This window comes from Alligator mississippiensis, chromosome 1 (genome assembly GCF_030867095.1).
Source record: "Alligator mississippiensis isolate rAllMis1 chromosome 1, rAllMis1, whole genome shotgun sequence".
NCBI lineage: Eukaryota > Metazoa > Chordata > Crocodylia > Alligatoridae > Alligator > Alligator mississippiensis.
The window spans coordinates 113,312,381-113,329,565 of NC_081824.1; the positions used below are offsets into that span (position 1 = coordinate 113,312,381).

The 17,185-nt window shown below is 39.4% G+C and overlaps 1 protein-coding gene across 6 annotated transcripts in view; it reads left to right on the top strand.

Moving 5' to 3' along the window:
• TMEM200A (transmembrane protein 200A) overlaps positions 1–17,185 on the top strand; it is a 198,051-nt gene that overhangs the window by 145,320 nt on the left and 35,546 nt on the right. For 4 of the 6 annotated variants that reach the window (XM_059712971.1, XM_006259763.4, XM_019479654.2 and 1 more), the window contains exon 2: positions 10,354–13,468. The exons of 1 other annotated variant lie outside the window; for it this stretch is intronic. In XM_059712971.1, the coding sequence (XP_059568954.1) occupies positions 10,370–11,848 (1,479 nt within the window). In that variant the 5' untranslated portion in view covers positions 10,354–10,369 and the 3' untranslated portion in view covers positions 11,849–13,468. Of the gene's footprint in view, positions 1–8,591; positions 8,611–10,353; positions 13,469–17,185 lie in introns of those variants that run through there. One more of the 6 variants, XM_059712963.1, reaches the window with a different exon arrangement.

Consider the following 17,185-nt stretch of genomic DNA (forward strand, 5'->3'; position numbering starts at 1 on the left):
GGGTGGGGGCACACTGGCAGTGCCCCGCCACCACTGCCTGTCTGCCATGCCCTGACAACAGCCCCAAAGAAGGGGGGGGGGACGGGCCTGGCCCCAAAGAGCTGAGGGTGAGGGAAATGGGCCTGTTTACCCCCTCCCCTGACCAGACAAGAAGCAGAGGCAGGGCCAAACACGGGACTCCATTCCCACCTGCCATAATGGCAGGGAGCATGCCGCTGTCACCCCCGAGTCCTGACAAAAGCTGGCAAGGAGGGTAAGGTGCCCAGCTTCCCCCACTGCCATGTCCTGCCAACAGCTGGGAGGGAGGGGAGTGGGGAGGGAAGGCAGGTGGACGCGGGCTGAGCTGACCCATACCACGGGGGTGGGGGGAGCGGCACCAGACCCAAAGCAGGGGGAGGGGGGAAACAGCCCCAGACCAGAAGTGGCAGGTGAGAGGGGGAAATGGGCCCAGACTTGGTGGGGGGAGGGGAGCAGGACCAGGAGCCGAAGCACGGAGGAGGGGGTGCAGGGGCTGGACACGGGCCTCCCCCCGGTCATTCTTGACGGGCAATTGGCTAGTACTTTTTGTAACATTCCATTATTGATCTACTGCTATGAATACATACAGTGCATTAAGTTCCACCAAACAATGACATTCTGTGCCCTTAAGGGCTTTTGGCTCTCTAGAAATTAGTCTGTCAACAAGACATGAGCTCAGCTGATGTAGTACAGTTACTCAGAAAAAGATATGTATTATAGAAATCAGGAAAAAGGTTAGAGACAGATGGGTTTTACCCAAGAATACATCATAGAACAGATTGTTTGTGACATGGAAGGGAACAAGCTTTATGCCCATTGATCAGAAAGTTTTTCTAGACCATGTGAGTGGCATTGGAAGCCTGTCTGTGTGGCACTCAGCCGATCAGGGAGGGGCAGGCAGCAGAAAGCAGAGGAGATTGGGCATTAAAGGGGATCAGAGTGACACTTGGGGAGGGCCTGGGACTGTCGTCCAAACCGTTGGTCTCCACTATTCTAGGCAGAAGAGGGAAGTTTCTACTCTCACATTATGCCAATTTACACTGTTGTAGCCCCGAATGGTTTCATCAAACTCACTTTTGATTTGCAACAGAATGAGAAGATAATCAAATTTCAGGGATAGAGAGGAAGTAGGCACACATTTAAGAAGGAATGAAATTTGGCTAAGCTAAGGCTTGTAGAATAAAATTAGAGGCAAGTTAGGGAGTCATGTCTTGAATGTGAAAAAAAGAAACTTAAGTTGCTTACTTTGCTATTGTGTATTCTGAGCCCATCAACATTGCCGTTGGTGGTGTTGTGACTGGCTGAACACCACTGTTTATTGATTGCCATTATTATATTAAGCATTGCGCTTTCTGTAAAGCACACTGGCAATATTTCCAGAACATATGACCCTCTTACAGGATTGGGTTGAAAAAGGAAATAACGGCAAAGAAAAAGCAGTTCATGCACTCTGCTGCTTTGTTTAATATCTGTGATTGTTTACCTTCCTTTTAACTCTGACAAATTAGCTGATCTGTTTGCCAGGTACCGTAGGCAATGAATACAATTACATCAGAAGCTTTGGAAAGTGGCCTTTGGTTTTTATGATTGGGGAAGAAGCGCATTTTTTTTTTTATATTCGAGTGCTAGGCATTTTGACTCTAGCTTTCAACACTAATAAAAATGTACTAGTTCATACTGAGTTCACATTCACTGTTTATATGTAGACAAATTCAAGTTAATGTTATTACATTTTATAATCCTATTCTGCAACCTTTTGACTCAATCCCAGTTGACTTGAAAGAGAAGTTAACTCAGTAAAAGGAGCAGGTCCTAAATGTGTACAGATAAAAACATGCCTAAAATGGGATACCTACTGCTAATTACAGAGAGGTTGGGAATTCCCGTTTTCTCTGGAGTTGTAGCTGCTTGCCGCCTCTGGAAGTCACCTCGAACAACCAGCCTTGGTCTTTTCTACTTGCAAAGTACATACGCATTCTCCAGTCCTGCCTGCCCCAAGCTAGTCATGGAAATAAGAATACCAAAAAAGAATGAGTTGCTGTTTTTCATTTGTTTTTGACTGCTTCCCTCCCCCCTCTCCACCACACATACTTTACTCGACTTTTCATCTTACTTTTGTATCAAACCCTTTTCATCCTACAATAGGCTAGTTCCTCTATCTTCCTGTTGTGCCATTTGCAAGTTGCTCTTATTTTCTACATCTCTCTAGTTTGGGCCTTGGATTAACAGTTGTCACTCCTTACTATTGTTGGACCCCCTCTCTGCTGTTATGGACTTGCTGCTTGTCTTTTCCTTTCACTGCTGTGAACTTTCTTGCCCAGTTGCCTGCTACTTTAATCTGATCAGCACCTTAGAGAAAAGAGGACAAGACTGGTCCTCTTAAAGCTAGCTCCCTCAGCCTGAAAGTGAATTGTAAGAGAGGTGTCATTGCAGCTGGACATTTCAAATCTTCAGTGTTTTGGAGGATTTAGGTGCTGCCTGTTCAGCAGGAGGTCCATGATTAAAACATTTTAAACATGGTTTTAAAGTGGCTGCTGATGTATGGGTTTTTAGCACTACACTTAATATGCTTTCATCTTGCTGATTATCAGTTAAAACATCGCTCACTCATGTATTCAAAAACTGCTTCTTTCTTTCCCTTTCTTGTCAGTTTTTTAATCCATCCACTCAGCTCTCTTTTTTTTGAGAGGGAGAATTATGACAAGGTGCTTTGTAGTACAGTCAGTCCTCGGATTTACAACACAATTTGTTCCTGAAAACTGCATCCTAAGTTGAAACGCCGTAACTCGGAACCAATATTCCCATAGGAAACAATGTTATAAATGGGGGATTGGTTCCTGAAGCAAGGCCTGCTACCCTATTTTCACCAAAAATACCCCAGAATTTTGTACTTGATCAATTATAGATGAGTAATATAGCTGCATTAATGTATTTCTATTGTAAATAGCAATCATATTGATTTGGAAAGACTTCTTTGAAGTGACTTTGCTGGACTTTTTGAAGGGTTCTTGTCTGGAGTCTTCTCAGGAGTCTTGGATGCAGGTTTTTCTGGAGTCTTGTCTGCTTTCTTAAAGGCAGTGTCCAAGGAAGTTTGGACAGATGTTCTCCAGGGAGATGGGTGACACACCAAACTTGTTCACTGGCATGATGTGGTTTCGGATCATACGTTGTAAAGTAAAAACTGATGTCATAAAGTTGAAACAGGGTGTCAATTTATAAATGTTGTAAGTGCAAAACGTTGTAACTCAAAACATAATTCAAGGACCGCCTGTACATTGATGACAAAGAAGAAGCTCTTATGGGCTTCTACTTAAAATTCTGATACTTTAAGCAAAAATAATTGGGGATAGTTTCTGTTTCTTGCAGAGCTGCTCCCTCTCTGGATGCTACTCAGTTATCTCTCCCAGAAAAGATCTGGTATAACATAATTACACTTTGCCTTCATGGGCAAAAATTAATCATGTAACTACAGTAGCTTGGGCCACGCTATATTTACAAGCCTGTTCCTCTATAAAACAGCTATAGTTAGTCAGGATGTTGAGTCTTATGGAACCTACTACAGAGCACTACAGCATACTAGGATTAGACTGGCAAACTTTAGTCTGGACTTATGTAATTATTTCAGAAGAACAATTATTCACCTTTGGGATAGGTTCCAAGTGAATCAGTTCCTTCATATCCTCTGTGTAATCCTAGGCTAGGGACAGCAATTACACATAAAGCAGTATAAATGGTTGGAAACCAGTTCAAATCTGTAACACACAAGTTGTTCAGTACACATCAACCACTTTCAAAATGGCTGAAACCAGTTTAAGATAAACCTGGATGGGTGTACTATCAGATTTAACTGATTTAGGTTAAATCAGTTTATTGAACTTCTGTCCCAGATCTCTTCCAGATTCAAGTTAACTCACAGTTCCCCAGCATCCCGGGATGCTTTGCACCTCCCCTGCAAACCTCGCCTCACCGGGTAGGTGGGCTAGCCTTGGCCCATGCTGTCCGTTCCAGCTGAGCAGGGAGACATGTTCTAGCACCCCTCAGCTTCTGGCCTGGGCCACTGCTGGCATGAGGCTGCAATTCTGGAATCAAAAGTGAATGTCTGTTCACTTGCTTATCAGTCCAGTCTACACAGCTTAGACTAAACTGCAAAGATTGAATTGATTCAGCCTTGGGCTTTTTGACTGTCTGTACTTAACCCTGAGGAACAAATTATAAATATTTAATGAAAAATACAGCTTAATATCAGTTTGTTTGCTAAACTGCTTTGCCAATTTCCTTGTTCCTGTTATTTGTATCCTTGGTTATGATAAATCTGTTTACAGGCAAACAAATGAACAGATTCCCCAGCTCTCACACCTCTCTCCAGAAGTACACGTCTCTATTAGAACACAGAGTTATCAAGGCTAAAGGAAATCTTCCTCATTGGAGCCTCTTATAAAATACTGCCAGTGCAGCAGTAAAACCTTTTATCTAAACTTTTTACTTAAGAATTATTTTATTTAAAACCTTTTACTGAAGTAACAAGGGGATGCAGAGCCAATACAACACTGTTACACTTCCCTTCTCTGCATTTCAGTGTATTTCTTTGCTTTATCACAGGCTGGGGCTGTGGATCTTTTCAGAAAGTAATAAGAAGAGTTAAACCTCTGGTTTATTGCATTTAAAATCCTAGAAGCAGGTGGTAATAGGTCCCAGTCAGTTTTCATGGAGAGAATACCATTCCATTTCTCTGTAAAATAAGCATGTCTGTATGTATGCACAAAATATTGAAGTTAGTATTTGGAATACTACTAATAGCTTTTAAGCAAAAGTTTTAAGACTTACAACAGAAATTCCACTGGTGCTCTTCATCTAACCTATTCCCTCTCTTGGCTGTTGGCTCTATATAGGGATCTAACAAATAATTTGCACTTCCGTGCTTTGGCATGCTCACATAAACACATTTTCTTTTGATCTTCTTTCTGATTTCTCAGCTTCTGTAGTGTAACCATAAAGTATAGCGTGCATCGTCTCAACTGCTCAGGACTTGAGAAGAACCGCAGCTTGTGATACCTTTTCCAAACATTTCAGAAATCTGTGAGTACACAGTATGGCATCTCCAAAGCTAGCAGCATCCTAGCTCTGGGGTTAACAGCTGACTGGTCTGCAGTTACAAGTGAAACAGAAACCTATAAACTGTATCCAGTGGTAGAGAGATTGGTATCCAGCCCACATAACAGAAACATTCTCGATCCTGAGTCAGTCAGCTACAAATTCCATCGAACTAACTCCAGTATTTGTAATTTCTCAGTTGTAGCTAAAATCTAAAAATGGCGATTTTAGGCTATTTGCACCTAAATTTGATACCTGCAAAAGCAGGTATCAAATTTAGGCATGAATAGCTAAAGCAAATTAACACGCATGTAGATGCATTAAGGCGCATTAACGCTGTGTATGAACTGACTTGGGACTAACTTTAGACCCATACCAGTCTGCGTACACGGTATTAATGTGCTTTAAAGTGCACATGTAGATGTGAGCCTAAATCACCTTAATGCACATTAAGCTAATGCACATTAAATGTAGGTGTGCCTAAATGCATGTGTAGACATGCCCATTGTTGAGGGCCCCATAGCAACTTACAAATGGCATAAAGCCTTTTGGTTGGTTAGTTGACTGGCATTTGTTTTCCTTAACAGAACCATGCAGAGCTATAAGCCTATCATTAAGGGACAAGCATACCTTTCATAGGCCCCAAGAGATCAATACAGAAATGAAAGATTGCCAAAATGCAAAGAAACCCTGGTTATGACACTTCTGTTAGCTGCAGTGGGAGCAAGGTGGTTCACATATCATACCACTCTTTCTCTGTCACTGTAGCTCTCCCAAAAAGAGTATTCTTCCAGTGGTTGGCTGAGCTAATTTGATGACAGAACAAGGAGCAATGGTCTCAAGTGGCAGCAAGGGAAGGTTAGATATTAGGCAACACTTTTCATTAGGAGAGTAGTAAAGCACTGGAACACATTACCCAGACAGGTTGTGGAATCTCCATGCTTGGAAGTTTTTAAGATCCAGCTAGACAAATCCTTGGCTGGGATCATATAGTTGGGGATGAACCTGCTTTAGCTCTGCTTTTAGTGTTGGACTAAATGACCTCCTTAAGTCCATTCCAACCCTAGTTTTCTATTATTCTTAAGATTTGCTTATTCAGATGTGTACAGGCAATTTTTTACCTTTCAGGAAAAGAAATACAGAACTTATATAGTGAATGCTATTTTAGAAAGTCACATTTGGCAGTGGTCATCACTCTGTATCAGTGCTGCATCATTAACCCTCAAGATAACTCATGTGCCTGTATAATGCGGCTTTATAATGAATAAAATATACTTTGTGGAAAGCATACCTAAATTAAGATGTGTTTCATCCTAATAAATGGCTCAAATATTTTGTTGTATATAATGATAAGGCTTATTGGAAATTTGCTAGCTAAGATCTCAGTGGTCTCCTTTCTAATAGAGATCCTGGGTGCATCTACATGAGATGCTATATTGCCATAGCAGTGAGCCACTGTGCCGTAGTTTATTGTTACGGTGACATAGTGTCGCTGGGCATGAACCTTGATGCCAATGCTACTGCTCAGTAGCAACTAAAATAACCATATGGTGACAGGGCTGCACAGTAATGCCAGTTACTGTGCAGTCCATTGCACGTGTAGAAAGCCATCTGTGTCAGAATCTGATCTCATGCCACTTTCACAGGCCCCATGCCACAGTGAAGTTATTCTACATTTGCAGTGATGTATGAAAGATCATAATCCATCCATTTCAGATTTAGCACAAAAGTGAGGCATAAATCCTTGCCAGCTCAGTTGCATATTTGCTTTACAAACCTGGGAAGAGAAGGAGGAGGACAGATTTTTCTGGCCCTGAGTACATAAGGAGTAATTAAAAACTGACCTAAAGAAATAGAATGGAGAAAGAAATATTGTCTTTGTATACATCTGTTGAATTCATCTGTCATTCAGACAAAATTCCTAGACCTTTTCTTTACTAGAGCCTGCTTCTAATAGAGGTTATCCCACAGAAGTAGTTAGAGCTCTGTTAATAACAGTGATTAGGAAGCAGAAAATAGCTTCAAGGCTAGGACAGAAATTACACATAAACCAGTTTAAGTCACCAGAAACTGGTTTAAACCTGTAATGGAACAGAAGTTCAGTGCACAGTTAAAAAAATGGCAGAAACTGGTTGAAGATAAACTGGTTGAAGATAAACCTGGTTGAATGTAGTATCAGACTTAACTGACTTGGGTCAAACTGATTTATGAAACTTCTGCCCCAAAACCCTTTCTGGTTCAAGTTAAATCACAGTCTGCCAGCATCCCAGCATGCTTTTCAGCCTGGAGCTGGGCTGTACTGTTTGCTCCAGCAGAGAAGAGTTGAGGGGGGAGAGGCAGGGACTGCCTCCTGAGGCAAAACCTGGCTGGGGTGTAGGGCCATGGAGTGTGGTTAAACCCCTCTTCCCCTGAGTACAGAGCTTCCCTGCCCTGCTAAACTTATTGAAATTTAGTGCTGACTGTGACTGTGGACTACAAATCCCAGAGGCACGTGGAAGCAGGAAGAGGATGTAATGAGCAACGCTGCAGAGTCCTGCTGGACTGCAAATCCCAGAGATGTTGTGGGGCAGCAGGAAGAGGAAGCAAACACACAGCCCATGCTGGCTACATGCCAGAGAGCCATGCTCTAGCACCCCCTGGCTTCTGGCCTGCACAACTGCAAACATGTGGCTGCATTTCCTGAACCAAAAGTGAATGTGTGTCCAGTTGTTTCTCAGTTTAATCTTTGCAATTTAGACTAACACACAAAGACTGAATTGATTCATCCTCAGGCTTTTTGACTGTCTATACTTAGGTGAATACATATATCTTTCTATCTCCTAAACTATTGATGAACAGTTATTAATTAACATAGTACTTCTGCAAGCTTTGCAAAAAAATATGCATACTAATTTTCAATAAACGAAAAACATTTTCTATAAAATTTTCAGTAATACCGCTCAGTGATTATGCTGTCATATTCAACTGGGGGAGGGAGATGAGGAGGGAGGGAGCTAATGCTAGTAAGTTGCTTATACATTTTAAAAATCACACTTTGAATGTCTGGGACCTGAATCTGGACAAAGGTAATGGAATGAACTGTGGCATGTTAGACTACCCATCAATTTATGTGTACTTTAGGATGATTCCCTTCATTTTTAATAGAAAAACTGACATAGTTTAAATTGCATCTTAAAAAAAAAGCCATCCTCATCCACAGCAAAACTTTTTCCTCATATTTATTTCTGTTTAGAGATCCAAAACAATGTTTATAGAAGATGAAAAGAGTAGTCTCGATGTTTTGCTGAAACATCCTAAGCATACTTAAAAATGGATATTTTATTTTTATATATCTTAAGAAAAATCTGAACCTAAAATTCTTTCTTGTTTTTAGACTCTGTTCTTTTTTATTTATATATTTTTGTGAAACCAGGGGCCAGTTGGCAACAACATACTGATATCACCAAGACAGCATGAAGATGCAGCACTGATTACAGAAGCTAGGATTTTTAAGAATCAAAGGTAGCTAGATGCCCCTTTCCAATTGAAGTTTCAAAGTTTTTTGAACCATTGTGTAATTTTGTTTTCCAAAATTCAGTCTTCACTAAAGCAAAACTACCAGAGTTTTTCCTTTCACTCAGGTGTCTTGCTAGAGGACAGAGAAGGAGAGCTTTCTGTCCCTTAATAGGGAAGTACATAGGATACTTTGATATCTCTTCTTCCCTCCACTGACTAAGCTTTTGCCAATGAATTAATAACAAGAACTCCATATATCTTTTCCATTGCAATGGTGCCTTATTGCCCTCATTCTCAGACATTTCAACACACTCCCCATTCATTTCATGAGGATGTTCATTATTATTAGGTTCACTATTGCCAGGAAGGCAGAAGGCAGGGTAGGGTGGCACCCTAAAGACTAATGTATTAAGAAAGTCCTTAAGGTGCCACCTTGCCCTCCTGTCTGCTTCCCTTTAGACTTTCCCATGTTACCTTTTGACTAACATGGCTAGCTACTTCTTGTTACCATGAAGGTCACTTTTACCATAGTTGTGCATGATTGCCAACTTAAGCCAATGGGTCTAAAGGTAGATTTTCTCCTCTTGTGTTTAAAAATAACCATATCTCTCACTTTGTCTTGTTTTGTTCGGTTCTGCTACTCACTTTACTTAACTCACTCAGCTTTCAATTGGTGCCATTTAAAAAATCACATCACTCTTGGAGTTAGAGCTTGCCCTCCAATGGACATCCAGAATAGTCATTTTGTAGCTATCTACCTAAACAGTGTCTGATTCGCCACAATGCTACTCTTACATCTTTTAATTACACATGAATTATTTGTTATTATTAACACTCATTAATTACTTAACCTCAGAGATTATTTTGAAATAGAGTTTGTTTGCAAGAAATTATTACACTGTTTTTTGTGGACTTCCTTGGCTACCCTCAAATTTAATGAATGAACACACATTTTTTGTTCTCGGCAGTTTTTTAAATAAACCCTCATTGAAGTTTCCTGCATAATATATAAACAGCTAGTCAGAAAGATGAGCCTAAAATGAAAACATTCTTCAAAAAAACTTGATGATACTAATCCAGAAAGAAGGAAGGAAACAAAACTGAGCCATATTGATTTGTGCCTCATAAGAAATTAAGGAGGGAAAATATGAATCGAGGGATGCCAATGGAAAAGGCAGAATGAATTTGCAGTTAAACATTAGCATGCCACGATTAATAAACAGAATAATAAGTTGGCATTCATGTTGGAAAGACTTGTTTAAAAATATACGAAAATTTATGACAGAAGTCATTGTCCTAAAGATGATGTTAAGTATTGCTTGTATTCACACTATCTGTAATTGTAGTTCACAGCTTTTAAAAGCTTTTCTAGCTCTATCACGTTAATGAAAATTATATGAGATAATGTTGTTAATGTTGTTGGAGACAAGTTCTGAAATGATGCCCTATATTAAGGCTTTTCAGTGTTTTCATCTTGAATGGCTCTAATACCATTACCAAATTTAACATTTTATTGCTTTTCCACTATGATCCCTATCATTATCTGTGCTTACTGTGGTAAAGGGTAATTTATGGTTTTGTCAAATGCCCTATACATCTGGTACCTGACATTTAGAAAGAGCTGTTGAAATGTAATGGCTTTTTAAAGTAACATTTATTTTAATAAATGTAAATGCTCACTGATTAACAAAATTATATGTATATTATCAAAATGCCTTACACGAGTATTTCTTGGTTTGTTTTCAATAGGGCAGAATACAGAGCTATGATAGCAACTGGAGGAGTAATAACAGGCCTGGCTGCCTTAAAGAGGCAAGACTCTGCCAGATCTCAGCACCATTTAAATCTTGCCACATCACCAACTCCTGAAGAGAAAAAGCCAGTCAGACGCCGGCCCAGAGCTGATGTAGTAATTGTCAGAGGCAAAATCCGTCTTTATTCCCCATCTGGATTCTTCCTTGTTTTGGGAGTGCTTATCTCATTCATGGGAATTGCAATGGCCATCCTTGGATACTGGCCTCAAAAGGAAGAATTTTTAGGTCCTGATGCTACACTGTCAATAAATGAAACCCAAGTTGTACAAAACCAAGGTGGAGTTATACTTCGTTTCTTTGAACAGCATTTACACTCAGATAAAATGAAGATGTTGGGCCCCTTCACTATGGGCATTGGAATCTTTATTTTTATTTGTGCTAATGCTATTCTACATGAAAATCGTGACAAGGAAACAAAAATCATACATATGAGAGACATATATTCCACTGTAATAGACATCCACACTCTAAGAATAAAGGAACAAAAGCAACTAAATTGTGCCTTCACAGGCTTATTAGGAGAAAGTGAATTCAAGCATAGTGGGAACACCTGTGCATCGCGTTTGGCTGCAAACACAATTGCACCTTTTTCTGGCTTTAGAAGGAGTAGTTTTCGAATAGATAGTTCTGCTGAGGAAGATGAAGTTGCCATACATGAAGACAAGAACATTACTAACCTTCTACCCCCTCTGTTAACTGAACGTTCTGGCTCAGTCTTTGGACTCTGCCCTCCCCCTAACAAGGCTATTGATGACAAAAATGCTAGCTCTATAAAGTGTGAAACAAAATCAATTGTATCATCCTCCATTAGTGCTTTTACACTTCCTGTAATTAAACTGAATAACTGTGTTATTGATGAACCCAGTATAGACAACATCACTGAGGACTCAGAGATCACTAGAAGCCGGTCTAGAAATTTGTCAATGGACTCTCTAGCCATTCCATTAACTGATACCAATGAATCCTACAAACGTGTCAGTGCAGCACTACCACGAAACAGTTCATTTGTGGATTCTCCATCCAGTCAGTTCAAATCTTCTATGACTCTTGGACCAAGCACTGGAAAACTTTTATCGCCTGGTGCTGCCAGAAAACAGTTTGGGTCCAACACATCATTGCATCTTCTGTCTGCACATTCAAAATCCTTGGACTTAGACAGGGGTCCATCTACACTCACTGTCCAAGCTGAACAAAGGAAACATCCCAGCTGGCCCAGATTGGATCGCAGCAACAGTAAAGGATATATGAAACTAGAAAACAAAGAGGACCCAATGGATAGATTACTTGTACCTCAAGCTGCAGTCAAAAAAGACTTTACAAATAAAGAAAAACTTCTTATGATATCAAGATCTCATAATAATTTGAGCTTTGAACATGATGAGTTTTTGAGTAACAACCTAAAGCGGGGAACTTCTGAAACAAGATTTTAATATTTAAAATACAATTTACAAGATGTCATAAAGTATTTTTAGAACATTTTGAAAAGTGTTTCTTTTTCATTGAAAGTGGTACAAGCCTGTTTTTACTGAATGCTTATAGCACATTATAATTGGCTTATGTGAGCAGAGATCATCATCTTTGTAATGCCAACAATTCTATGTCTTGGTAACATGCAACTGCAATATTGTTCATTAACATCACTCAGAATATGTTGGTGCCACAGATTCTGTTTCCTCCAAGCAGTTACTCCTTTGATTCTATATTAGCATGTTATCTTTCATCATTCATGAGTCAAGAAGCCTGCACCAGAACTATAGCTCCCATTTTGCTTGTATTTTCAGTTAATTTAATGTTTGCAACATTCTAAGAATGGTACTTCCAGTTTAGGATGAAAAGTGAGTAGGAGTTGCACTGGAATTGCCAGAGTCAGGCCCATGTTATAGATATTGTCTTTAATACATCTTGGTAACTACAAACCTATAATATTGTGAAAAGTCATTTTACTTGTTGGGGTGGGGGCGTAGAAGAAAATTGGACAGATTAAACTTAAACAATTTTTATGAACTCATTGTAATCGGTCAAGTTGAAAATGAGTGTTGTGAACTCTTAACTATGCTTTATGTGATAACCTTTCTACATCCATAAAACCTAGTACTGTAATTCAAGGAACTCGTATGCAGAACACAATGGCCATAGCTTAGAAATTTGCAGATTTTTATGAGATTAGTTACCAAAAGCATATCATGTGGCAACAATTTTAGAAACAAAAATAGGGATTTAAATTAAAATATGAACATGATGAATGAAAGCAAATTTTTAGAAATATGATGTAATGTATCTTGATGTGGCAAAAATACAAAGAGAATAAGTAAATATATATCATTTGTATTTACAGTACCCAAAACTTAAGATTGCTATATTTGAAAGTACAGAAACAGCTATAATGATATTAGTGTAAAAGCCCTACTAGCATAATTTTGACTTGAACACTTTGCATAGCTATAGTGTGATAGTTTAGCTGCAATAAGGTGCATTGAAGGATTTGCAAACGGGGGGATGGCATTTAAAACACAAAGTATTCTGTGAGCAAAGCAAGATTCAGTTTCAGTTATAGGTTATTGCTAAAGAAATTAATACATGAAAGCATGTACTAGACATTTTCATGTATTCCATTAATGTATTCCCTGCTATGGGAACCATACTGGATAACATTTATGCCCACTTCTTGGTTCACAAAGCAGGACTGGGGTGGTAATTGGTCATCTTTGATCTTTTCACTTAACCTAAATACTCAGGAATTACTTTAATGGCTTTTCCCAAAAAAGAATCAAACACATTAAGATGTTGTTGTACTTCAGTTGACCATGAAAGATGAAAGACAGAAATATTCTTTTCTAATTTTCAGATTCATATTTCAACAATGCAGTGTTTGTGTGTCAAGAGCATTCTTGCTCCGTGCATTGAGGCATAGTGTTACTTGTTAGAACCTCAAGCCTATATATTGTAACAGAGTTGGCTAAATATTTTGCTATGAAGCTTTTAATAACTTTCTGGTTCATGTTCTTAAGACATTTGCTATTTTTTGAAATAAAATAAAATATATACTGATATGTCTGTGGTTACATTGTTTCCCTTCAGTATCTTGAATTTTTCCACACCTCCAAAATCATTGACACTGCTACCACTACGTTAAACATATTGACCTTCCCCGTGACTAACTGGTTATGACTTTCATTGATGTCAGTAGCTTCCCCAAGCTTTCAGGTTCAAAACAGGGAAGAATTTAACAGAAAATTGAAAGGGGGCAAGGAGTTGATTTTGTCTATATCAAGGCCACTTATGAATCTATTTGATGATACATGAAAAAGCTACTATAGCTGTAAAAACTAAAAAGACTATCATTTTAAAGCAAGCAATGACTTTCAGTCTTTTCTGAATAGTTAATTTCATTCTTAGCCTAAACTACCTGCTTTTCAGAACCATATTACAAAAGTAGAAGAATGGTTAATGGTTTTTAATTTGGGTTTAGAGACCTCATGCTGAAAAATTACTCTTATTAATGGTTAGTCACTGGAAGCCAAGGTAAACCAAGACTTACATTTTTTAAACGTTTTATCAAAAAGTTAGTTTCCCTACAGCAAAAGCCCATCATCATTCATTAAAGTCTAAGCAAGAGAATTCTGGACTCCATGTATATTGTAAATTTAATTCAAGTATTATTACTACCTATACAAGACAGTTAAAAACAGATTATATCACAACATAAAGCAATTCTATAATTGGTACAAAATCAATCAAAACCCAGAATATAGAATATTTCACATTTTGTTCTGTTCACAACATTGTCAGCTCTAAAAAAAAAAAAAAAAAAAAGTCAAAAAGTTTCTTATCGTATTAACCAGCTAATATGTTAAGATCTAAATGTTAAACTTGTCTTCCACAAGCTGCAGAAGGTTTTGTATCACAACTCCAGGATTTGTGTCAAATGAGTCTTAGTTGAATAGTAAAGACTGAATGTCTTAGATGGTAACCCCAGCTAATCTTCTGATGTTTAAGGAAGTGATTCTCAACCAGGTTGATGTGGCACCCTGAGGTACCTTGTGATCTATTCAAGGGTTCCACGTAATGTTAACACTGTTAGGTATGCAAACATGATTCTTATGATAAACATAGAGATTTCAAATTGGAATCTATAGTATTAAAGGCATTCTGTCCTTTTGTGGTCTGAGTTCTTTGCAACGGACTAATTGATCTATTTTTCTGTAGCTGAAAAGCAAGGGAAACTAAGTGCTGGCATTTTCTAAGGGGTATGTCTAAGTTTAAAAAGGTTGAGAACCACTGACTTAAGGAAAGCTTCCAATACTAAGCCTTTGTCCTTGTATAATCTTAAATACAAAGTTAGGTGTCCAGCTAGAGGACAGCTTACTGAATCCATTTTGACTTAGTTCTTTTTTTATGAACTGGTCTTGTGTACTAAGTGCATTGCTTACATCTGCCAAGTTTGGTCTTTGATTCCACAGAAACAGGTAGACAAGGTTCTTTGGGTGAATCTGATATCTTTTATTAGACCAACTTAAATAGTTGGAAAACAATTATTAAGCAAGCTTTCAGGTTCAAAAACCCCTTGTCAGGCTAAGGAAGTTTCAGCAGTTGGTGTGTGCTCTTCCTGGATGGAATGAAAAGTAAAGAAGCCAGAGGCTGGTCTGGTATGCATACAAGCCAGGTAGTCAGTGAAAATGTAGATTGAGGAGTCAATGGGTGAGAGACAGGCAGGGCGGGGGAGAGAAGGGGGATGAATAGTGGAGAGATACCTGGGGAGTCAGATGTCAGGCAGGTTATAACATGCCATAAATCCAATGTCTATATTTAGTCCATGCTTTTTAGTATCCAGGAGGTTGATGAAGTGGAGTTCATAGGCTCGTCTCTGGGAAGTGTTTTGTAAGTTTCCTTTGAGTATCAGGACTGAGAGATTGGAGAGAGAGTGGTTTTCTTGTGAGAAATGTGCCTGCACAGGTAATTGGGTATTCCTGTCTTTGATAGATTTCCGGTGTGTGTTCATTCTGGTGCACAGTTGTTGTTTGGTCCACAGACACAGGTGGACACTCTCACAAGTCAAACAGTGGTCTTAAGATATAGAGGCTCAGATCTACCAAGGGACTTAGGGCTCCTGGTTTGTGTTGCAGACTTCACAACCCTTGATTACGTGCCTATGCTCCTTGTATAATTAATAGGGAAGTTTAGTTTATGTTTCAGAAAGGAATTCACAAATGCCAGAACACTGTACTGGGAGCTCTCTAACTTAGATATTAGGAAACACTGGCCACATCTACATGTTCATTATGTGTCTTAGATACTTGCTTAATAAAGTACTAACTAAACGTTCAGTAACTAGAGTTACTGAACAGTAGCACCGGCACATGGTTATTTTGTAAGTGTCTTGTATAGCCAGGCCCACTATCGACTCAAATGTATCTTAAAAACTGCCCTTTCCAGACTATGTATACCTTACTTAATGTCATTGGTAGGTGTCTCCCTTCATCTCAAGGTTCACAGTCCTGGCATTCTCTTGGAACATAAAATGTTTCTTTCATAAACTGAGCAGGATACTCAAAAGTATGGCTAGAGGTGGTGATGCTGCTTCTATTATTCATATGGTAACTTAGTAGTTAGAATATTCATACAGGAGACCTGGGTTAATTTTTTCCTCTGCCTAAATGTTTTTGAGCCCACAGGTCTACTTTCCATATGAGTTCTTTTACCATGAGGCTACTGGTTATTCAGGGGTGGGCTTAGGATGTCATTCTCACTCCTTTCTGAGAATGCTGTTCCACTTTATGGTGAATACTTAAGATTCTGAGACACAGAGCAGGAGAGGCAATGAACATGATCTGTGCACTTACTGGGGAAGAGTTGACCTTGCTACCAAGACTGTTTATGTACTTGTACCCATTCCCAGGGGTAGAGGTAGGCCTAACTCTAATCCTAACCATCAGTGCAGCTTGTAGTTCTCACTGGGCCAATTAATCTAAATATTCCATGCAAAGTGAAACAACCTCCACAGCACAGCTTGAAAACAATATTATTCCAGAATAACCTGTGGCTTGTTGATTACAGTAACCTAGTGAGAGGTGGGTCATGTGATTTTGAATCACCTTAAGCAGAAACAGGGTAAAACACAGGTTTCCCATACCCTTGGTAAAACTACTACTGAGCTTCTGTAGTGAAAATGGGGAGGATAGGATAGACAATGCTAGCATCACCATTTTGAAGTGCTGTGTTTTGTGCATTGTCTGATTTGATATATGTACTCTGAGCATCCCTGCCACATAAAGTTTTGTTTATGGAACTCGACAGGTAAGCCATGCACTAGACACGGAAGAACTACGTTCTGTCAAGATGCTTTTTAATCATGCCCAGAATAGATGATGTGCCATGGGAACTTTTATGCCTTGGTTGGGGTCTGGGTCCAGACAGGGGGGATTAACGCCCCCCCCTCCCCTGGCTAAATCCCTTTCCCTGAGTACAGAGCTGCCCTGCCCTGTTAAACCTACTGAAAGTTACTGTGGACTACAAATCCCAGAGGCACCTGGAAGCAGGAAGAGGAAGTGATGAGCAACCCTGCAGAGTCCTACTGCTATGATTTTGGACTGCAAACCTCAGGGACTGCAGAGGCAGCAGGAAGAGGAAGTGCCAGAGAGCTGTGCTCTAGTGCCCCCTGGTTTTTGGCTTGAGCCACTACAGGCATGTGGCTGCATTTCCTGAATCAGATGTAAATGTGTGTCCAGTTTTCTCAATTTAGTTTTTGCAGCTCGGACTAACCTGCAAAG